The following is a 23358-nucleotide window of genomic DNA, read 5'->3' as shown; positions in this document are numbered from 1 at the left end:
TTTGAGACTACAATTCCCATCATCTCTGACCACTGGTCCTGTTAGCTAGGGATGATGGGAGTTGTAGTCTCAAAACATCTGGTGGGCTGAGTTTGCCTATGCCTGAAATGTACTGGTAAACAATACATGAAAAATGGTGTGTGCCTGCTCAAACAGTGTCTCAATATCTTTGTAACATCAACAATAGATATTGATCAATCATCTATTGCCGTAACCTCTTTCCATGGTTCAAGTGTTACAATTATTCAGCATCCTCAACATGAAGTAGATATGGAGGATGATGACGACAGCATTCATATCCAGCAGAGGAGCCAGAAAATAGTCAACTGCCTCCCCGAATCTTACACTACGTTTCCTGCAACTGGTAAAGTGACAAGGGACCTACGTTTGCCAACTGTTAATCCATGCTACATTGATCACAATCCTGCCTTCGCCCCAAGGAAGTTTTATATCCTTGGCTAAACTCTGTCCTGGAGAGAGTGCATATTCAAGACACACAAAGAATGGAGGAAGTACCTTGAGTATTCTTTGCTGCTTTTCATGCAAAAAATGAACCTGGTATAGGGAAACTAAAATGTAATGCAGCATTGTTTCCACTTTTAAATGACAAAATTGCAACACCAGCAATGGTACGTCATGTTATGGATATCATAATAATGGCAACAGCTAAATTAAATGGAAATCAAATGCCTGTATATGCAATTGGAAAGGAACTGCAGTGGAAGTTTCCTGACAAGTATAGTGAGGATCACATTATATTCATGAAGTGTGGCCTTCATAGTGAAATGATGGTCATTAACTTACTTGGCAAGTGGTTAACTTGCAGTGGATTAACTGAATTAGTAACAACAATTGGAAATAACTGGTATTGTCAGTTCTGGTGTTGCAGAATCCTGCCTCACATTGTCATATGTGAAAAGATATTGATATGCTCATCAAGTTACTTTAACTGCATTACACTGTACAGGTACAAGCATTCCACAAAGCATGTGAAACAGATTCCACCATCAGTGACGTACACATTGAACTATGGATTACGTGGAAAACATCTGAATGTCCTCAGTTCCAATATTGGAACACAATTATTGAACCCAAGTCCCTGCTAGTACAACTTATATTAAGTATTCACACATCTAACTTTAAAATGTTTGTGGATACTTTGACTCAGTTATGCTCTGAGTCCCATAAAAGGGGAGTTGGGCTGTTAAAGGCACCCCCCCCCCCCATTTTCTGGTAATACACTTTTCTGGTAACAATACCTGTTAACTTCTCATTTTTAATAAAGGGTTCAAAACTAAAATTCATTTTATTTCCCTAAAAAATAAAACAAAAACCACCCATCTTCTTCATGCTTCTGGAGTTTTGTCAAGAGCAGATTCTGCCTTCCTACCTTCGGACTGACAATGGCGTGATAAAATGAAACGCAAAATCAAGCACTCAATGCATTTGGTTGTCGGCCTCCTTCCTCTCCCATTTTCCTCCACTGCAGTAAATGAAGGAGCCTTCAGCTTGCTTTTCTGCTCCAGCTCCCTTTCTCTCCCCACTAATGGCACGAAGGCATGGGCACAGCTAACTTCATTAACTTTGCTACGCGTGCTCAGAACACTGTCGGGAAGGGGGCGGGGCAAGTGAAAGAAGAACAAGAGGTTGATGCCCGCTCCGTTGTGACGTTTGTTTTAGCAAAGACTGGTCGCTAGACTATTGGGGGGAGGGGGAGAAGAAGAAGGGATAAAGGGCGGGTGTGTGTGCGCGTGTGGGTTTGCGAGTGAGCAGGCCGCTCGCTCTCTCGCTCACCTGCAATTTCCTAAGCTTAGCCTGTGATTAGTGCAGGCCTCGGACCTCGGAAAGCGGCAGTCAAGTCCTCTTTTCTCCACTCCTCCAGCTCGAGCAGGAGCACGCCAAGCGAAGGTGAGGAGTGGGTGGGGGGTGCTCAATCGCGGAAAGGGGATTGTTGAAAATTCTAATTAATGTTTTTTTAAAGGGCGGATGTGTGGGAGAGGTGCCAGGCTGCTTAGGCCCCAGAACAGGCCCCAACGCCTACCAACACTCACGTAGCACACCACTTTTTAAAATTTACTCCCCGCTTCACATGTAAACCCGCTCGGGCTTTACAACCAGAGGGGCGCGAGTGTGCGTTCGGCTTCTACTCCGCCGCGCGGTTCGACCCAGCATTCGACCCAGCACTGTAGCTGTCCCCGAGAGGCGGCCAGAAAATGGCGGCAAACAAAATGGCGGCTGTCAGAATCAGCGGCAGAGATAACGGACAAGCACAGCTTACAGAGGCCTTTTTCTTCCTCTGCCTTATTCAACTTTTAGAAAACACACACCTCCCTCCGAAGTCTTCTAATAGCCAGTGGTTGTAGCGCCAGACAAACCTCGCTTCTGCGCCTTATAGTACTGTGGGATGTTAAAGACAAAACGGAAAAGGTGCAGGGGAAGGAGGAAGCGCCGGCGGTGCGGCTGTCAGGGGAGTTGTCGGCTGAAAACTCCTTCCTCTTTCCCCCGACAGCCCACATCTGATGGGAGCCTTCGTCGTCATGTCTTATCTCAGATCCCGCGCGAGGCATCGCTGGCTCTTTGCCTTCCTCGGCCGGGCAACACTAGCTCTGGGAAGGATGGGTACAACCCCACCCCCTTTTGCCCTCCCCGCGCTCTAAAGAGCCGCTTTATTGTTTGCCCGTCACGGGCGCTGATTGGAAGCGAGGGGAAGAGGAGCGTTTTGTGTGTGTATATAGGCATGCGGGTCTCCGCCTCATTCAAGCGCAAGGTTCCCCATCCCCTTTATTGAGTAGCCGCCACCTTGGAAGCCTTTGGAAAAAAGAATTTACGTTTTGAAGCCCCACGACTTGGTTTGGGAGAGCTCTTTCCATCCAGAAACAGTCTGACCCCTTCTGTGTGTTTACATTTAAGTTTTGTTGGGACTTGCCCATGTGCTTTTAAGTTTGCAGTGGTTTGCTGCCTTTACTTGGACATGTTTACCAAAAAACCCCCAGCTTAGTCTTTCAGCTTCTTTAAGATTAAATGCATCTACTGCATAAACTTTAATAATATAGACTACAGCCTACTTCATGAGGACTTGGGGCACATACAACCTGTATTTTCAAAATTCAACTTTTGTTTATTGGCCCACATGCAAACCACCACCACCTCTAAGTACCACCTCAACTGCCTCTCCCGATGCAGGTGGAACAGAGAGATAGAGCTGGGTGACATCTGCATATTGATGAAACTTCATTCCAAATCTCCTAATGACAGTTCCCACAGGCTTCAGAGCATGAGGGACAAGATGGAGTCCTGTGGGACACCACAGAGCAACACCCATGGTGCTGAACAGTAGCCTCCCATTACTATTTTCTGAAAATGGCCCTGTAAGTAGAATTGGAACCACTGAAGCACAGTTCCTCTGAGCCTCTCCAGAAGGTTACTGTGGCCAGCAGTATCAAAATCTGCTGAGAGATCAAGGAGAATGAGTGGGGTGGCACACCCTGCATCTCTCTCCAGATAAATGTCATAACTCAGTGTTATCAAGGCAGTTTGTGCCATGAACAGTCGTAAAGCCAGACTGGAATGGAGCCAAGTAAATACAGTTTGCACACACTGGGCAATTGAGCACTGTATTTGCAGAAGAGTGAAAAAATGTTTTTATTTTAATTCTGGGGAACTTAAAAGTGAGTTAAAATGCCTATCCAAGAGACTTAAGAAATTCATGTGTTTGATGTCATTAAGAAAGTGCTAAGTTTTTTAAAAACAGAACCCCAAAATTGTAATGTGTTGTCTACTACAGCAGCAAAGGATTTTGACAAAATATAAAATGAGTCGGTACAATGCATAAACTGAATTAATGTAGTATTATGGTACGTACTGATATGTAATGGATTTTAATAATCTATTAAGTTCTAAACATCCTGCAATTGGAAATGGATATTCAGAAGTGAATCACAGCTATTTCAAAATAATAATTTACAGGAACGTTTACAGGAACCTGAGGTGGTCTTTTGTTACCTGGTGGTAGATTATTGCTCCAGCCTTTTCTTGTCGCAGTAGTCTTATACACCTGTTACACCACTTTTTACTATTCACACTAAATGTGTAAAAACAACAACAGAAATCCTTAGCTGTCAAAAATTGTGATTATAAAATTTAAATGAACCTATGGTATGGTGTTCTTCACAGAAGGCTTTTTGTTCCAGTACAGTCTTCATGAATGGAAAGAAGGGAAGCCATTTTCGCCATTTTCGCTTCCTCTTGCAGCCCTTCTTCCCCCTCCCACACTGTTCCAAAGGCTCATCTAACCTTCTGGAGTAGAATTGTGTGGAAGTTGAGGAGACTGCAGAGGGAAGGGTAGTTGGCAAAAATTGCTTTCCACCATTTTCTGTTCATGAAAGCCTCCAGTGGCTTGAAAAGCCTTCAGTGAGTGGTGGAACACATTTGGATGCAACTCACTTAGTATTTCTACCTGGTAGGGCTGGGCGATATCTGGTTTTCAACATCACAATATATCACCAGCTAAATATTACGGTATCTTGATATATCAAGCGCTATATATCTGCAGCGGCAGAGGGCCTTGCTCAACCTCCCTGTGGCAGCAGAGGGTCCCAATGTACCTCCTCACAGCGGCAGAGGGTGTGCTGCACTTCCCTGCAGCAGCAAAGGGTCTTGACGTGCCTCTCCACAGTGGTGGAGGGTTCACCGCGCTTCCCTGCAGCAGCAGAGGGCTTTTCTGCGCCTCCCTGTGCCGGCTGAGGGTCTCACCCAGTGTTTGAAACTCCCATTGTTCTAGGTGCATTTTGCGACAGGGAATTTCATTAGGGTGAGCAATTTCTGAGCTCTGGGTGCAGTACTGCACCTAAGATTTCAGATAAAAACTGCACGGTGGAAGGAAAGGAGGAACTGGAGAAGAGACCCTCTTAAGAATATTAGGGGTGTGGGCTAAACCATGTGAAAAATGAACATAAAATTTTAGCTGCAGTTCATTCATTTTTAGCTTTGTATTCTTCTTGTTAAAAAAACGTGTGCCTGGACATTCCATTGTTATGCTCATAACCTAGGTTGAAGGTGCCATTTAGCTCCTAGCTTTCATATCTGTTTCTAACACTGGTCCCACCATACCTCCCCAAAGTGGTGGAGGGTGTGCCATGCTTCCCCCCAGCAACAGAGGGCCTTGCCACACCTCCCCTTGGCAGCAGAGAGTCAGGATATACCCCCTTGCAGCAGGCAGGGGGTGCCCCACGCTTCCCTGCAGCAGCTGAGGCCCTTGAGGCTCCCTGCAGCGGAGGAGGGCCTGAACATGTAAGGAAGTAGTAGATTCAATAAAAATATTAAATAAACTTCCATATAATATACCGTATTGGCCCGAATATAAGCCACACTTTCCCCCCAAATTCCAATTGTGAAAAGTTAAAAGTGTGGCTTATATTTGCGACCTTACGGTATCGCTGCTGAAACAGCTGCTCACGAGGGCCGTCGGGGGTGCAGGACAACTGCGCCCATCCCATCTGCGTCTCCCAAGCCTCGCCCGAGCCACTGTAAGGAAAGGGGAAGGGGGGAGGCTGCAGCAAAGTGGCACTGCTCCCCGCCCCCCGGAATCAGCCCATGGGGCAATGGCACACAGCCCGCCCACCTCTGCCAAGTTTCTCCAGAGCTGCCGTAAGGAAAGGTGATGGGGAAAGAAGCCCGGGGGCATGGGGCAACGGCGCACAGCCTGCCTGCTGCTCCTAAGCCTCCCTTGGGGAGGTAGTGCCACAAGGTGGTAGTGTTGGGAGGTGGGCACACTGTGTGCTCGGAGCCGATCGTCGGCTGCCCCCCATTCAGGGCAGTAGTGCTAGGAGGCAGACACGCAGCACGCTCGGAACCAGACACCAGCTTGGGCCATCGCCCCCCCCCCATCCCCTGTTCAGTACAGTAATGCCGGGAGGCGGGCCACACCCACAAATAAGCCTTGAATTTTAAAGGTGCGGCTTATTTGTGGGTGCGTCTTATATTCCAGACAATACAGTGGTACCTCGGGTTACATACACTTCAGGTTACATATGCTTCAGGTTACAGACTCCGCTAACCCAGAAATATTACCTCGGGTTAAGATCTTTGCTTCAAGATAAAAACAGAAATCGTGCAGCAGCGGCAGCAGGAGGCCCCATTAGCTAAAGTGGTGCTTCAGGTTAAGAACAGACCTCCAGAACGAATTAAGTTCTTAACCCGAGGTACCACTGTACGAAGTTGCATCTGCTTCCCCACTCAGAGGTCTGAGTGGAATCCGCATGCATAAGCCTTACTGAGATCAACTAAACTTCTACTTTCCTGGGAGTAAGCCTCATTGAATCCAGTAGTGCTTGCTTGTGAGTAGACACACATTTGCTTGCACTGCCTATGGAAAAACATCCTTCCCATCATTCTCACATAGTACCCAACCTCCCATTTCAGCATAAGTGTCAGGCTGCCAGGCAAGGCTTACCTTCCCCCTCTCTGTAGATAACAGCATGAAGCGAAAGCAGTCTTTTGCAGCAACAGAGGGGGGGGGGCTCCCACCATTCTTCCTCAGAGCAATACCCTTCAGTCTGGTTCCTCACATCATCCCTCCCTCTAAGACTCTCCTCCTCCCACCCCTCTTGTTTGGGTTTCTGGGGGTGTCTCGCATGAAACGTTTTTTGCAAATCAGGTGCATGCACATGCTCTGCATATTCCCATGAGTGCTTGGCTGGTCCATAACCCTTCCACCCAATCAAGTACTGTAATTCTTTACGTTGCTATCGAGAGTCCAAAATCTGCTCAACTTCATAATCTTCTTCTACACTTCCACTACAATGGGAGGGGGAGGAGTTTTCCTAGATGTCTGATACGGATGCACCAGCACCACTGGGGATAACATTGACCTGTGGAACATGGGGTGAATCTTCATAGATGAAGGTATTTGGAGTCTGAAAGTCACAGGCTTAATTTGGCCTGTCACCTCAAACGGACCCACTCTCTGATGATCTAATTTCTTACATCTGCCTCTTTGCGGTAGATCACGTGTTGACAACCATACCTGATTCCCAACTTTTATCTCCCTACCCGGTTGGCGGTGAGCATTTGCTGCCTTCTTATAAGCCTCTTTAGCATAGTTCCACCGTTCCTCCAGTAATTCCTGAATGGCTGCCAACTCCTCTAAAAATTCTTCTGTGGCAGGTACTGACAAGGTGTCGGTTGGGGACGGGGACGCACGAGGGTGGTAACCATAATTTGCAAAGAATGGGGTTTGTTTTGTTGAAACATGCAGGGCGTTATTATATGCGAACTCCGTTAGAGGAAGCTTGGTTACCCAATTGTCCTGCTGGTAATTAACATAGCAACGTAGGTATTGCTGCAACGTTGTGTTCCTTCTCTCTGACTCTCCGTTCGTTTCTGGATGCCTGGCCGAGGAAAGGCTTATTTCCACTTTGAGCAACTGCATGAGTTTTTTCCAGAACGTCTGGACGTCCGGACGTCCGGCGGGGTTTCTGCGGCTTCTGATTGGCTGCAGGAAGCTCCTGTAGCCAATCCGAATCCGCACCTTGGAAGTCTAACGGACTTCTGGAATGGATTCCATTCAGCTTCCATGGTATGACTCTATAAATAACATTGTGTTAGGCTGCAATCTGAAATAGATTTGCTAAGGCATTTGCCTCCCTGAACATAGTGGGACTTATTTATCAGTAGACATGCTTAGAATACCACTATAAATTGAAGTGTTACTCATTTATAAATGTTTGTAGGTTGGTTACGCTATTTGCAAATCCTGTCATCCAAATAGCAACTGAGTCTACTTTCTTATTCCTCAGCTGGTCTGCTGGTAGGTACATAGGAAGCCACCTTATACTGAGTCAGACCATTGTTCCTTCTAGCCAGATATTGTCTACACTGACCGGTAGCAGCTCTCCAGGATTTCAAACAGGATTCTCTCTCTGTTCTACTAGGAGATGCTGGGGGTGGATGCTGATATTTGCGCTTGTTGTGAAATCTAGTAATAAGATAACTTTACATGTGCTTGCTAAAGAGGCTTGCATTGAATTCTGTATTAAGTGCTAAAGCATCATTCTAAGACATTTAGTACAAGTAGTAATTTCTATATACTTTTCTTTTCACAGTTTGTGAATGAGCATAGATGATTATGGATCCAGGTGGTGGAAGTCTTGGGTTGCAGACAGAGGAATGCAAAATGCCTCACACCATGATTATGCAGGATTTTGGTAAAACGACCTTTCATTTTTAACTCATGCTTGTTAATCTTTTGCAGTGTATAATGAATAAATAACCTGTGGCATAGGTGCCAAACATGACACAGGAAGTAGGCATTTCTGGCACTACTAAGCAGGAGCCTGAGGACGTAAAGGCCTGGCTGTAGCACAGGGGTTGGCTGGCATTCTTGACAACCTGTTCTATGTTGCACTGCTGCCAACTTGCTGCCTTAGTAGACCAGAGGCTTGAGGGATGTGTATGGATTGTAACACACACTAGAGTGGTGCTATCTTTACTTTGAGCTTGCCAAAAGGATGCCCAAACAATTATTGTTTATAATACTACTGTATTTATTTTTTGAAATAATGTAAGCTTCAGTATTGGATGGCAATTGAGAGTTAATTTTTTGTTTTAATTAATCATATTCTGTATACTAGGAGAGCAATCCTATAGTAAGTTCCACTGGGATGAGCAGGTTAGGATCCAGCTGATTTTCATCCGAGTCAGGAGGCTCTGAACACAGCCAGAGATACATTATTGTATCTCTCCCAGCTCAGCCAGAACCTAGCTGACTGAGCTGAGCTCAGCGGATCTTAAGATTATTTATTTACTTAGTTAGTTACCAACCTTCTTCAAAAGATCTCAGGGTGGTTCATAAGATAAAAATACAAGATAAAAACATAAATAGTTAAAACCAAACAACAAACAACAGCTCCCCCTCCCACAAACACATTTAAAATGCTGTGCAAAAGGGTATGACGGAAACAGGCTCAGGGAGCGCTCTCTCTCTCTCTCTCTCTCTCTCTCTCTCTCTCTCTGTGTGTGTGTGTGTGTGTGTGTGTGTGTGTACTTAGAATGGACCAGATATGGCTATCAAAAAACTGCCAGCCTAACCTATCCTCTCCTTCAGAAGACAATAACATGAGCTGCTACCTATGGGGATCTTTTGAAGCTTAGTAGCTCAGCTATCATAACTTCTTAAAACTATAATTAAATGTATTGGAAGGTAGAGTAGTTTACCAGACTGTATTTGTGGTAAAAAATTACGTCTACACCACTTTGTTTGTTACCCAGGTGAGGGACCACCTTTTAAATAAAACATGGAACCAAGGAAATTAATTTAAGTCCAGCATCCAGGAGGAACCCAGCTTTTATTATAGCTATTGCAATAGGGCAGAGCTCAACTTAACATAGTGGTTCTATCCAGTTAAGAAAAAGGTGTGCTACGAGGAGCATCAGAACAAGAGTTTTATAGACACAGCACACAGAGTCATAAAACATCAAAATATAACATTGTTAAATTTTCTGCATGCATCAAGAAAGGTTACAGGTCACGAGATGGTAAATACACAATACAAATGCAGCTGAAATTGCAACTTACACTGGCTTCTTCAGTCTCACTATTCAACCCCTTCATGGCAAGCGTCTTTAGTACTTAGTAGAGGAGCCTTTTGCTGCTACAGCCTACTGCAAACTAGATGCATTGCCAGACAACAGCTTCTGGCAGCGTTCCTGAGCTTCTGCGCATGTGTGAGTGCTGAAACCCAGAAGTAACCCGTTCTGGTACTTTTGGGTTCGGCGCAGTGCGCAACCCGAAAACATACAACCTAAAGCGTCTGTAACCCGAGGTATGACTGCAATATTCTTGGGTTTGTGTGCTGCAACCGCCTTCAAATCCACCTGAGATTTTCTATGGGGTTCAGGTCAGGTGACACTGATGGCCACTGTAGAAGCTTCCAGGACTACTTCTGCAACCAAACCTTGGTGAAACTTGAGGTATGCTTGGGACCATTGCCCTGTTGGAAGGTCCAGTGACACCCAAACTTCACCTTCCTCACAGACAGCATGACGTTTCCTCCTAGGATTTCCCAATACTTCAATGAATCCATCCTGCCTTCCACACATTGCAAACTGCAAGTGGCAGAGGATGCAAAGCAGCCCCAGAGCATCACCGAGCCTCCACCATGCTTCACTGTAGGCAGAGTGTTCTTTTCAGTGTGTGCTTCATTCATCTTCCTCCAGACATAGCGCTGATCCATGGGGCCAAAAAGTTCCAATTTTGTTTCATCGCTCCACAGAACAGAATCCCAAAACTACTGTGGCTTATTTATATGATTTTGAGCTTATTGGAGCCAACTTTTCTTGAGCTTTTGGGTCAGCAGTGGTGTACGCCTTGGAGTTCAGGCATAGAAATGTTGGGGAAATGCCCTGGGGTGCCCCTGCAGCCCCCAAACTCTGAGCATCCTCCGGTAATTATTCTGATAAAAAAAGAAAGAAACGGATCCAGAAAATCAGTTTTTTCCAAAAGCATCTGGATCTGGTCTGCCACCACTCAATCCAGAACCTTGTCCAGGACAGGGAGATTAGCAAGTGGCTGGTAGTTAGGTTTTCCAAATCCAGGGGAGGTTTCATAAGGAGTGGTTTTACCACTTCCTCATACAAACAGGCAGGGACCACCCCCTCTCTTAAAGAGGCATTGATCACTGGATACATCAGTCTCCAAGAGTGGACCTTCCTAATAGATCCCCCGCCTCTGTGTGGGGGGGAGGAGGTGCTAACTGTTGGGAAAACGCCCTGGAGTGCCCCTGCAGCCCCCAAACTCTGAGTGTCCTCTGGTATGCGCAGCTCTGGAAAAGGCATTCACCTTCTTCAGTGTGCTTCAGCTACATATATCAACTGATATATGCACACTAATCTTCTGGCATAACACAGCAAGAAGAACGAGACATTGTAGAGCTAATCTGCGTATTTATTTACACACTACATACAGACAAAGGAATTATTGCATCCTTTCTCTCCAGCTCTGAGAGAACAGACAGGTCAAAAGCAAAAGTTCAGTGTAACAGTACACATAGCGGAAGACATAAGACTGTCTTCCATTCTCACACTCTTCCCAGACAGGCATGTGAATTATACCAATCACATCTGCAGCATCGGAGGCATGAAATACTAACAAGAAATATGCGCCTTACTGTGCTCACTGAAACATCAGTGCCTGCTACCACCAAGTCTTACTGCAGCTCTTTTGCAGTCACTCAAGGGTTTTTCCCAGCCTGTCTTCTCAGAAATGTGGTTTCTGCTGCAGTTTGCTTCCTCTTTCTGCCCCATCCAGATAGTGTAACCACCGTAACTTTGAACTTGGGAACTATGCTTCCAATAGTGTCTTTAGGAACATTCAGTGCCTTCGCTGTGTTCTTGTATCCTGCTCCTTGTTTGTGATGGGTGATGTTCTCTTCTCTTCTTGAACCATTCTCTTGACTTAGCCATGTATCTAACATGCATCCAAATTTGACACTCCTCAACCCGCTAGCCAGCTCAGGTATTTCATGTGTTGCAGCTCAAGTACACCTGGTGCAACTAATGAAGCCCTTGATTCATTGCATCAGGTGTGCTTGAGACAACACCTGTTGTATTTGCGCTGTTGTGAGGGATTCTATTCAGGGGGTTGAATAATAGCAAGACTAGAGAAGCCAGTATAAGTTGCAATTTCAGCTGCATTTCGGGAAACCACTTGAAGCATCTGTTGTGTGGAGCTATTTCAATTGCTTTTGTTTGATTCGCTCACTGCAAACAGCTGGAAGTCTGTAAATTTTGATGATAAACATGATTTGCCATGGGGATTGAATTGCAACTGTATGTATACTGCCATCTGCTCCCCCGCAATTACCTTTGGGTGTTCCAAGTGCCCAGACCATTTGGGCCTCAAATGTTACATTTCTATCACCGTTACCCTGGCAACTAGGCCTTTGGCAGGGCTGTTGACATTCCTTTCTCTATCTCACTTTCCTTGCCTCACCTATCTCCCAGGAAGCTTCAAGGATATGTTTGGATTTACACTCCAATGTTAATTAGAACAACATCCTTAATGATCGTTTGTGCCACTTTCAGGGTTAGATGGGGTTTCTTGTTTATGGACTCAAGAGCACAGGGGTTATAAAACGTTATAAAATGTAGGTGCACAGGAGCCATATATAAAAACTATTCAGTGATGTGTTCTATCTTTCTGAACTTTAAATGTCATTAATATTTGAAACAATTAAATCAAAATATACACCCTGGGTCTCTGATTCTTATGTCATATTCGTAGGATGTATTTCTTAGATGCTAATTGTTATGCTACAGCGATGCAACTATTAATGCTTTATCTCATTCACAATTGTTTCATAGTGGCTGGAATGACTGGTACTGCTCACATTGATGGAGATCATATTGTTGTGTCAGTTCCTGAAGCTGTACTAGTTTCCAATTTTGTCACAGATGGGATCACCCTTGATCATGGCTTAGCCACTGAAGTTGTCCAAGGACCTGATATCATAACCGAAACTGATGTTACAGAAGGGGTGATAGTTCCTGAATCTGTATTGGAAGCTGATGTATCTATTGAAGAAGCACTAGATACCCGTGATCATGTTTTGACTTCAGATATAGTAGCAGAAACTGTTGGCGTTCCTGATGAGGTTTTTGTGGCTGATCTTGTTACGAGTCCTGATGGACATTTGGAACATGTGGTACAAGATTCTGTGTCAGGATCTGACTCTCCCACAATGGTTTCAGAAGAGGTTCTTGTAACCAATTCAGATACAGAAACTGTGATTCAAACATCTGGCACTATTCCTGGTTCTACAGTTACTATAAAGACTGAAGATGAGGATGATGGCAAGAGCACATCAGAAGACTACTTAATGATATCTTGTAAGTTAAGTAAAGGTTTATACAACATTTGACTATTCAGACTAGAAATGATCCAATGATGAGAGGCTATGAAATATAATTGGCTGTGAGTATGATGTATTTTCCCAGTAAAATTTTGGCAGAAATAGTGTTATGCCAGTCGAATAGTCAATACAGCTTAAATGTGGTTTGTAGTAAGTAAGTAAGTAAGTAAGTAAGTAAGTAAGTAAGTGTACATAAATCCGCTCATATCCCCTCACTTATGGAAGACTGTTGGATCTAGCACAGGCTTCCATGGCCCAGAATGGAAGTGAAGGGATTTCTGCAAATTCTCCTTTCTCTGACAGTCACACACACTACATACTTCACTATTCCAAAGGGTTCCCCAACTCTTTTGAGCTGATTTTGGAGGGCTTGTAGGAGATTGCAGAGGAAAGAGTTGAGTTGGCTTCCTTCTGTCTTGGGAGACAATGGAGGAGTCTGAAAAAAATGACACTACCCTACTTTCCTCTAAAACACCTGCTAAATCGAAGAGCCTTCTGTCACACGTGGCTCTAATACAACCCATATAATGAGATTTTGTTTTCACAGTTAGAGGTCCATGGGAATGATGCATCAGTCTAGAGTATATACATTCTGGAACCCATGGGAGCAGGACTTAATGGAAAACGTTATGAAAGAATCTCAAGAACACATATGACATAGCAGATTTGATTATTCCTTGAGCTCTTTAGCACACATTTCCAAATGGAGTACGTTACTCTACATTTTTAAAGGTTTTTTTCTTTTTTAAAAATCTAGATTTTATAATGACCTGTTTCAGGAAATTAATGGCAATACATAAATTGAAGCTCAGATACTCAATAAAAACAGCAGATTCTTACAGGACCTTAAAGACCATCAAAGTTACTGTGACATGAGCTTTTGTGAAATACCATTTATTTTATCAGATATAGGAAGTGTTATCAACTGCATGTGTGTCTTTCTGTGTGTATATATATATTTACACACACACTGTTGGGTTGGGGGCACGTGTGTGTCGTGGGTGAAAGTGAGTGAGAGAGAGAGAGGTATATGTTTGTTTTATACATACACATACTATCTGACTGCAACTCAGGATAACACTTCAAACATCTGATGAAGTGGACTGTAGTCCTGAAAAGCTTATACCATAAGAAATTTGTCCTTAAGGTGCCGTTGATTTTGCTGTAAGAGATGTGACACAAATAACATAAAACATCTTTTGTTTTTGTTTTTCAGGTTTGTGATGTTCAAACACCCACAGTGGATTGCTAGCTCTTGATCCTTATGATGGCACTGCATGTACATTACTGATGATCCTTCTTTCTTTTCTTCTTTGGCGATCACTCGTAGCCGAGTAAGATTGTCTTCCATAAACACAGTTTTAACAATAAGTGGCTGTGGAGACCATTTCTGGATCCACACGTCCTTCCACAGTGGGGACATTGGTTTCCGGGTGGGAGTTGATCACGGTGTGGATTTGCCAAGCGTTCCTTCCTTTTAGCAGGTTTCTCCCTTGCGTCCTGAGTTCGAGTGTCTTCAAAGCCCCTGACACCTTTGGTAAAGGCTGTTCTCCAACTGGAGCGCTCGCAGGCCAGTGTTTCCCAGTTGTCAGTGTTTATACTACATTTTTTTTAGATTTGTCTTGAGACATTCTTTAAATCTCTTTTGTTGACCACCAGCATTAAGCTTTCCATTTTTAAGTTCGGAATAGTGTAGTTGCTTTGGAAGACGATCATCAGGCATCCGCACATGACCAGTCCAACGAAGTTGATCTTTGCTTCTTCCAGTACACTGGTATTAGTTCGCCTGTCTTCCCAAGTGATGTGTGAAATTTTTTGGAGACACTGTTGATGGAATATTTCGAGGAGTTGGAGATGGCGTTTATAAGTGGTCCATGTTTCACAAGCATATAGTAAGGTTGGCAGTACAATAGCTTTGTAAAAAAGCATTTTGGTTTCCCTGCAAATGTCCTCATCCTCAAACATTGCACTTCAGTCGGGAGAAAGCTGCACTCGCAGAACTCAGGCGATGCTGGATTTCAGCATCAGTGTTGGCCCTTGTGGAAAGATAACTGCCTAGGTAGGAGAAGTGATGGACATTTCCCAAGGTTACACCATTGAGTTGGATTTGTGCTGCTGCAGAAGGGTTATTTTGTACTTGTTGGTGCAGCACTTTGGTTTTTTGGATGTTGAGTGATAGGCCAAGCCTTTCGTAAGCTTCTGGAAAGATGTTTAGGATGGTTTGGAGGTCATCCTCTGAGCGTGCGCACACTACGTTGTCATCAGCATACTGAAGCTCTATGACGGAAGTTACGGTAACTTTACTCTTTGATGATCCTATACTACCCACTACAGAACCACACTGGAGCTGTCTTTTAGGGGTAAGGTAATATTCCACCACCACCTTCTTCCATAATTTATTTATTTTGTTTAACAGTATTTATAACTGCTTAATATTTAAAATTGATAAGCGGTATGCAGAAATGCAAACATTAAAATTGTATAATCAGAGAAAAATACAAAAATCTAGTAATAACAGGGCCTTTCTTATGCTTATTACAATATAAGCAATATATTGGGCAACTTTTTATTGGTGCTATTCCATTTCCCCTATCAAGTCTGCCTTAATTGTAGTAGAATTCCACCACCCCAGTGATATCATTATGACAGTCTTGAAAGGTAGTGGAGTTTGTAACTAGCAATGTGTAGAACAACATTGTTGCTCCTGCTGCAGATCACATTTTCAGAAATTATTCTGAGACTCATAATATGCCATCCACATCTGGCATGTTGGCCAGAAGTTACCTAGCCTGTAAAATGGCATTGCTTATTTTGCAAATGTTATGAATTCATTCCTTTATTGTTTCCTAGGAGATAGATACTAGGGAAGGGGTTTTCCCCCAAAAAGAAATAGCACAGCTGTAGAACTATGGCACATATCTCAAGGGCTTCTAGGATGGGTGTGATATCACCAGCATAGTACATGCTAAGACATCACATAAACTGGGAGCTGGCAATCTACAGTGAATCTGAACATCTCACACCTGGAAACAGCCAAGAAAGGTAAGTTAGAGGTGGCAAATAGTATTTTTCTTGATCTTTGGCAAACAGGCATTTCTGCAGCATTTATCTTCTAAATAATCTCTCCACAATTCATAGAATTGTAGAGTTGGAAAGGACCCTGAGGGTCATCTAGTCCAAACTCTAATGCAGGAATCTCTGCTAGATCATACATGACAGATGGCCATCCAACCTCTGCTTTAAAAACTGGAAGGAAGGAGAGTCCACCACCTCACAAGGGGGTCTGTTCCACTGTTGAGCAACTCTTACTGTCAGAAAGTCAGAACCTCCTTTCTTGTAACTTGAATCCATTGGTTCGGGTCCTTGCCTCTGGAGCAGTGCCATCCTCCATGTAACAGCCCTTGAGATATTTGAAGATGGCTATCAGATCTCACCTCTGTCTCCTATTTACCAGACTAAATATACCTAACTCCTTCAACCGTTCTTCATAAGGCTTGGCTTCCAGACCCTTTATCATCTTGGTTGCCCTCCTCTGCACACATTCCAGATGGTCAATACCCTCCTTAAATTGCGATGCCCAGAACTGGACACAGTATTACAGGTGTGGTCTGACCAAGGCAAAATAGAGTGGTACTATTACTTCCCTTGATTGGGATACTACAGTGGTACCTCGGGTTAAGAACTTAATTCGTTCCGGAGGTTGGTTCTTAACCTGAAACTGTTCTTAACCTGAAGCACCACTTTAGCTAATGGGGCCTCCCGCTGCCACCGCACGATTTCTGTTCTCATCCTGAAGCAAAGTTCTTAACCCGAGGTACTATTTCTGGGTTAGCAGAGTCTGTAACCTGAAGCGTCTGTAACCCGAGGTACCACTGTATACTTTGTGCTGAGAGCAACAATATGATATTGATAATTTGCATTAGCAGTAATTTGCTCAGTTTTTTCTCTGGGCTTACTGTGTGGACCAGACCAGAAAGTAATAGGCCCACAACTATCGAAAATCAGGTAAAATTTCTAGATATTCTAAATGACTCTGTCTAGAAGAGTTGGTGTTGGAATGAACTTGGGGTGGGGGGGCAAACCTGCACTTAATCTTGAATGGTGCCCAGGATGTAAGTATTATTGAGCCAATTTGGAGCAGTGGCCATAGTGCTATTAAATTAAATAAGCATGCAAATGGCCAGTTGCCAAAAAAATCCAACATGCTCACATTTGATTTCAAAAGAGGATACTTCCATTAAATGAGGAGACTGGTAAAAAGGAAGCTGAAAGCCAAAGTCAGCAGAGTCAAATCACTCCAAAACGCTTGTGAGTTGTTGAAAAATACACTATTAGAAACTCAATTGGCATGTATAGGGCAGTTGAGGCAAGGTACCATGAGGGCCCAGGAGACACCAGCATGGTTAATGAGCAGTCAAAGAAGCAATTAGAGGAAAGGCAGCTTCCTTCCTTTGGGTCATTAGTGGTGTATGCCTTGGAGTTCTGGCATGGAAACCAGTGTTAGAAACATGAAATCACTTCCAGTCTGCTGCGAAGGATAATGGCGGTGTGCTGGGTGTCGTCTGCGACACGGAGCTGGCAGGAAAGGCTTGGAGGGCTGACTTCCGGGTTGGCGCCAGCGCCGAATGGCGGATTCCCTCCGAGCTCCGGAGGGAGTCTGCTCGACAGGGGTTGGGTCCTGCCGCGCCGACGATGCAGGGACCCTCAAAAACCACGGGCGTGGATGCCCGTGGACTTGGTGACTCGGCGGGCACCGTTAGCGCCCTCCCGACCCGCGAAGGAGCCTTTTTAAAGGCTACGGAGCGGGGGACGGGGAGCGGCGCGGTGCTGTGAGTCTTCTGCTTCCCCTGCCGAGTGAAGCCGCATGCCATTCGACGGAGAGCGCTGACTTCTTCTTCTGAAAATCTGGACTTAAACTAAAAACAACAACCCGTGAGTAATTTGGAAATTGGATTAAAAAATTTCTTTATTGGATTCGGCACGAGCGGGGGGAGGTGCAAAGAGGAAGTCCGTCTCCCCCCCATTGTAAACATTTCAAAGCAAGGATTTGACAACTAAGATCGAGAGAGGAGCTTTTGTTTTGGATAAAAGTTATTAATTGCATGGATTGACAATACAAGTGATTGTGCTGGAGGAGACGAGTTAATATTTTGATTAAAGTTCTACCCCTCCCGAGACCGGGAGTGATCCGCGAGAGGAGCCTGCTGAGGAAAAATAGAAGACTTTGACAGCTGTCAAACTAGCTGTCAAAGTTGGAAAAATAGAGAACTTTGTTTCTGACGTTCTTGCCGGTTACATTGGACATAATATAGTTACAAGTTGTTGAAAATAAATAAGGACTGAAACAAATTAACTTGGCCTTTGGGTTTGAAGTGAAAGGAATACTGAATAACCAGAACCCCTCTAGAGGGGATTCAGGGACATTACAAGAATGGAAATAGGCCGGAAAATACTAGCTGACCTGGATGAGGTTGTTTTTCTCGTGGGAAAGTTACAAAGGATGTATGAGCAAGGCCGTGTTTTGTCTACAAGTGCCATAACTTTCGAGTCAACAATAAATGCACCTACTGAGTTGGAAAAGGACTTGATGTACAAAACCCAGGCAGCAGAACAAGAAAAGAACTTAGGAAAAATTGAGGAAGTGGAAGAAGTGGAAGAAGATGCTGATCAGAAGGAGCAGGAAGGAGGGGTTGCAATGCTGCAGAGGGCAATGGTGAGCCGGAGGCCTGCCAAGATGGAGACTACAAATTTGATCAAGGTGGAAGCTGGAGCTTTTGGGACATTTGGATTTAAAAAGATTAAGAAACAAGATTTGAGCTCCACCTTTAAACATGGAGGTCTGGCTGGAAGGATCATGGAAATTATAGGGATTGTGCCCCTCCGAGCCTTGGTGTCAAATACAAAGGACTTTCAAAGAAACCGGCAGAGAGGGACTGAAAGAGATTTAAGGGCCTCAGATGTGAGGTTGCCAGGCTGATAGTAGATGGACTAATGGACAATGGTTCTGGGATCGAAACCGGGGAAGGGAGGGTGGGGTTTGGAAATCCAAAGGCTGTTTGATATCTTTTATTCTTTTTTAAAATTTCTGTTGTTATGAGACTTCCGGGTTGGCGCCATCGCCGAATGGCGGACTCCCTCCGAGCTCCGGAGGGAGCCTGCTCGGCAGGGGCTGGGTCCTACCGCGCCGGCGACGCGGGGACCCTTAAAAACCACGGGCACGGAGCCCGTGGACATGGGTGACTCGGCTGGCACCGTTAGCGCCCTCCCGACTCGTGAAGGAGCCTTTTTAAAGGCTACGGATTGGGTGCCGGGGAGTGGCGTGGTGCTTTGAGTCCTCTGCTTTCCCTGCCGAGCGAAGCCGCATGCCATCCGGCGGAGAGCGCTGACTTCTTCCATTGAAAATTTGGACTTTTAACAACAACCCGTGAGTAATTGGGAAACCGGGTTTAAAAGGGAAAAAAAGGAATCTTTTTTTGGATTTGGCACGAGCGGGGGGGGGGGATCCAAAAAGGAAGTCAGTCCCCCTCCCTACTGTAAACATTTTAAAACAAGGACTGGGTAACCAAGGTCTAAAAAGAAGCGTATTTCTGACAAAAATTAAGAATTCCACGATGGAAAACTACAAGAACTGTGCTGGAGGAGAAGAGTGGAGGGAGAAGGAAAACGCAAACCCCCCCTGGGAACCGGGGCGATTTGTGAGACAGCCTGGTGAAAAGAGACGGAGACTTTGACAGCTGTCAAAGTAGTTGTCAAAGTCGGAAAATTTAAAGAGGACTCTGCTATGAGGACTTTGCTATTTAATTTCGTTACAATTTGCTACGATTTGGATACAAAATGTTGAAAATATGGAACAACAATCGGTCTTTTGGATCAGAGGAAACAAAGTTACTACAATCCCCCTAGAGGGGTTTTGGGACATTACAAAGATGGTCGTAAGTGGAAAAATACTCTTGGAATTGTACAGGACTTGTTATCTCCTGGGAAAGCTGCAAAACTGAATTAGTATTTTGTCTACAGGGGTGCTTACATTAAAGGAGACAATAGAATTTTCTATTGAAGAAAGGAAGGGACTGAACACAAGTTTTTGTTCCTGAATAACAACAACCCCTGTAGAGCTACTAAATTTCTGAATTAGAACGTTTTAGCAGCGGAACAAGACAAGAAATTGGACTACAACATGGAAAGAACAATGGGGGGAGCCTTAAAGACCAAGGAAACTAAAGGCCCTTAGGGGCCGTTTTTGGATTGGAGATTTGAAGTTAAATACTATAAAAATAACTTTTAAAAAAAGCTGGCAAGGAACTGGGGGAAAATCTGATTATGGATCTAAGACTTCCAGGCAGACAACAGACAGACTGATGGACATGGGGAATCTAAACCGGGGAAGGGGGGGGGAGATTTAGAATCCAAAGGCTGGGTAACTATTTTCTGGAATTTTTTTTATATACTTTTTATCTTTTATATCTTTATATAGTTTTTTATACTTTGTTGGGGAGTCTTTATTTAAAAAAAAGGGAATTCGTGGAAGGAAAATGGGGTGGACTTTGGGGGTAGAATCTTTGATTTTTATTTAAGGTAATGATGACGACTGTATAAATTCAAATTTGAATATTGGGTTAAACAAATTAAGTTTTAAATTGGGAGTGAGAGCTTGTAGAACCAACTTTATGAAAGGGGAATATGGTAGGGATGGGGGAGGGGGGAGTCCCAGAAAGTGGGTAATGACAGTAAGGTTTCAAATGTATTTTATTTTTGTTTTACTTTTACTTTCTGTATTTTGGAAATTTCAATAAATATGATTTAAAAATAAATAAATTTCTGTTGTTATTAGTATAAAGATGGGGAATCCGTGGAAGGGAAACTGGGCTGATCTTAGGAAGGAAATCTTAAGTATAAAGGATTAATGTATAATAAGTTAAAAGCTGATACGTAAATTGAATTAAACATAATAAATAAATTAAGGTTAAGATAAGAACTTGCTGGATAAATATCTGGATGTGGAATACAAGAAGGGGAGGTGAGGGGAAGTTCTGGAAAAAATGTTATTGAAAATTTGGAATTGTAAAGGGGGAAATTCTCTTTTTTGTTCTTTTTTTTTTCTTTCTATCTTCTGTATTACTTGAAACTTTAATAAATATTATTTTTTTAAAAAAAGAAAGGCTTGGAGGGCAGCTCTGGATCTCAGCACACCCCCCCAACCCCCCCCCCACAGGAGAGTGGGGACCTGAGGGTTCCAGCAGAGTGAAAAATCTCGCCTCCCCCCAATCATCTCTCGGCCGCTGCTGTGCACGCGGGAGGGAAGGGGAAGAGGCTTGAGATCGCTCTCGGCATCAACACAGCCTGCTGCCGAAGCTATGATGTGTCACCAGAAGCAGCAGACAGATTCGAGGTAAAAGTCAATAAAATATTTTAAACGTGGAATTAGACTCTAAATTTACTATTTGGCAAAACGGAAGCAAAACAGGAAGTCAGCTTCCGATATTTGCGGACAGGCTCTGCAAAGGGAACTTTTTTGTGAATGGGACTCGGATTCTGCTTATAGCAAAGGGGAACTGTAACAGTCAACTTTGACTGGATGGATGGTTACATTCTAACGGCTTGCAACTTTAACTGTATCCAGATACCTAGTGAGATACAAATGGAACGTTACTGACTGCTGGTGGTTTTAGCAATTTTATTTAAAAATTTGGAGGAGCTAAAGAAGAAAAGGGGGAGGAGAGGAAAGGAAGCCTGCAGGGAACTCTTGCACATTTGGGGGGTAACCCCCCAAAAGTGGAAAATAGCCTGGAACAGCTTCCCAAGCATTCTGAACCCCCCCAAAAAACCTTGAAAGAGCTCCCCAAATAAGATTTTCTGATTAAAAATCTGGCCTGTTTGTGAGCTTGAAGACATGCCATGGGATTACAATAAAAATAAAAAGGAACTATAAGTCTTGGAACTTTCGCAAACCATCATCATTTGAAACCTTGCAAGTACATAAGTACAATTTAAAGAACAATGTTTCTTCTTCTCCTTTTCTCTAAAAGACAACAGGAAACTGGACTGGCCTAACATATTTATACCACTTCACTTTCTCTGCCTTTTGGAATATTAATGAACTATTTCTCTTTTTCACTGCACAATATTGTATTTGTATATTTTATATTTCTTGATCTAATGGAAATTTGGGGTTTGTTTTTTTACATTTCCCTTTTGCTTTGGTGATAAAAGTATTTGTTACAGTGTGGTGGGGAGGGAGAAAGCAGACAAAAGGGAAAGTGAAACCAAGAGAGATCGGGGGGGGGGGTCAGTCTCACGGCTGAATAGACTCAGAGCCTGCAGGTGTGGCCTTGATCAATTCACACAATACTGGGAACCAACAGATAAGAAATGTCTGGAACAGACAGTAACAACAAGGAAAGCGACTGCTGCTGCGGCAGCTACTAGATGGACCAGCGTACACCTTGGTGACAATGGGGATAAGGGAGAGAAAGAACAGACAGATCTTTTTGCATTGTCAGTTTGGTGTAGTGGTTAAGAGTGGTAGACTCATAATCTGGGGAACCAAGTTCACGTCTCCGCTCCTCCACATGCAGCTGCTGGGTGACCTTGGGCTAGTCACACTTCTTTGAAGTCTCTCAGCTCCACTCACCCCACAAGAGTGTTTGTTGTGGGGGGGGGGAGGGAGGGAAAGGAGAATGTTAGCTGCTTTGAGACTCCTTCGGGTAGTGATAAAGTGGGATATCAAATCCAAACTCCTCCTCCTCCTCCTCCTCCTTCTTGTAGCTTTCGGAATTTAGAAAAGAGATGTTGAACTCAATGAAAGAATTTACACAACAGGTCCGCAGTGATATGGAAAAATCTAACATCACTGAAGGAAGATGTACATAGAGACATTGAGAACTCAAAGTTTTGAAAGAACAGTTTGGGATATTGGGAGATAAGGTCAACAACTTGGAAACAAAAGTAGACAAATTAGAAAAACTAAGAGGAGGTCACAGAAGTAAAAGAAACAAAAAGGGGTGTTGGGATTGGTACAAGGGGTTCAAGAGAAACAGAATGACTTAGAGGTTCAGGTTCTACTTTTGCAATTACAAGAGACAGGACGCTCAGAATCAGAGGCCTACCAGACTCTGACTCTGAGCCAATTCTAGAGACATATGTGATGCAGACAATTTCAGAATGGCTGGAGGAAAGCACAGACTGGTTGGACGGCCTAGTAGAAAGCTGTGTTAGAATTAAATCATTTCAGAGTAGAGAACAGAAGCAGCCAGGATACATTTTTCTAACATTAGTGACAAAAAAAGTGAAGGACGCAATCCTTCAGAACAGTTTTGAAAATGATCTCGTGGTTGCTGGGCAGAAAGTAGACATTTTTAGAGAGATTCCGTTGAAACTGAGATTAAGAAGAACAAAATATAGGTTTTTGACAACGGTTCTTTGGAGAGCCGACATCAGATACAAATGGGAA

At 43.8% G+C, this 23358-nt stretch overlaps 1 protein-coding gene across 10 annotated transcripts in view; it reads left to right on the top strand.

Annotated features, from left to right (window-relative positions):
- Window positions 1-1621: 1621 nt before the first annotated feature.
- Window positions 1622-23358, top strand: part of LOC144326364 (zinc finger protein 711-like) — a 74051-nt gene continuing 52314 nt past the window's right edge. For 4 of the 10 annotated variants that reach the window (XM_077922924.1, XM_077922917.1, XM_077922916.1 and 1 more), the window contains exons 1-3: window positions 1623-1908; window positions 8103-8204; window positions 12361-12885. In XM_077922924.1, coding sequence (XP_077779050.1) covers window positions 8120-8204; window positions 12361-12885 — 610 coding nt within the window. In that variant the 5' untranslated portion in view covers window positions 1623-1908; window positions 8103-8119. The other 6 variants (XM_077922918.1, XM_077922925.1, XM_077922919.1 and 3 more) reach the window with 5 other exon arrangements.

This window comes from Podarcis muralis, chromosome W, assembly GCF_964188315.1.
Source record: "Podarcis muralis chromosome W, rPodMur119.hap1.1, whole genome shotgun sequence".
NCBI classification, from domain to species: domain Eukaryota; kingdom Metazoa; phylum Chordata; class Lepidosauria; order Squamata; family Lacertidae; genus Podarcis; species Podarcis muralis.
The sequence above is the reverse complement of the archived record's forward strand: the minus strand, read 5'-3'. Positions and strand labels throughout refer to the sequence as shown.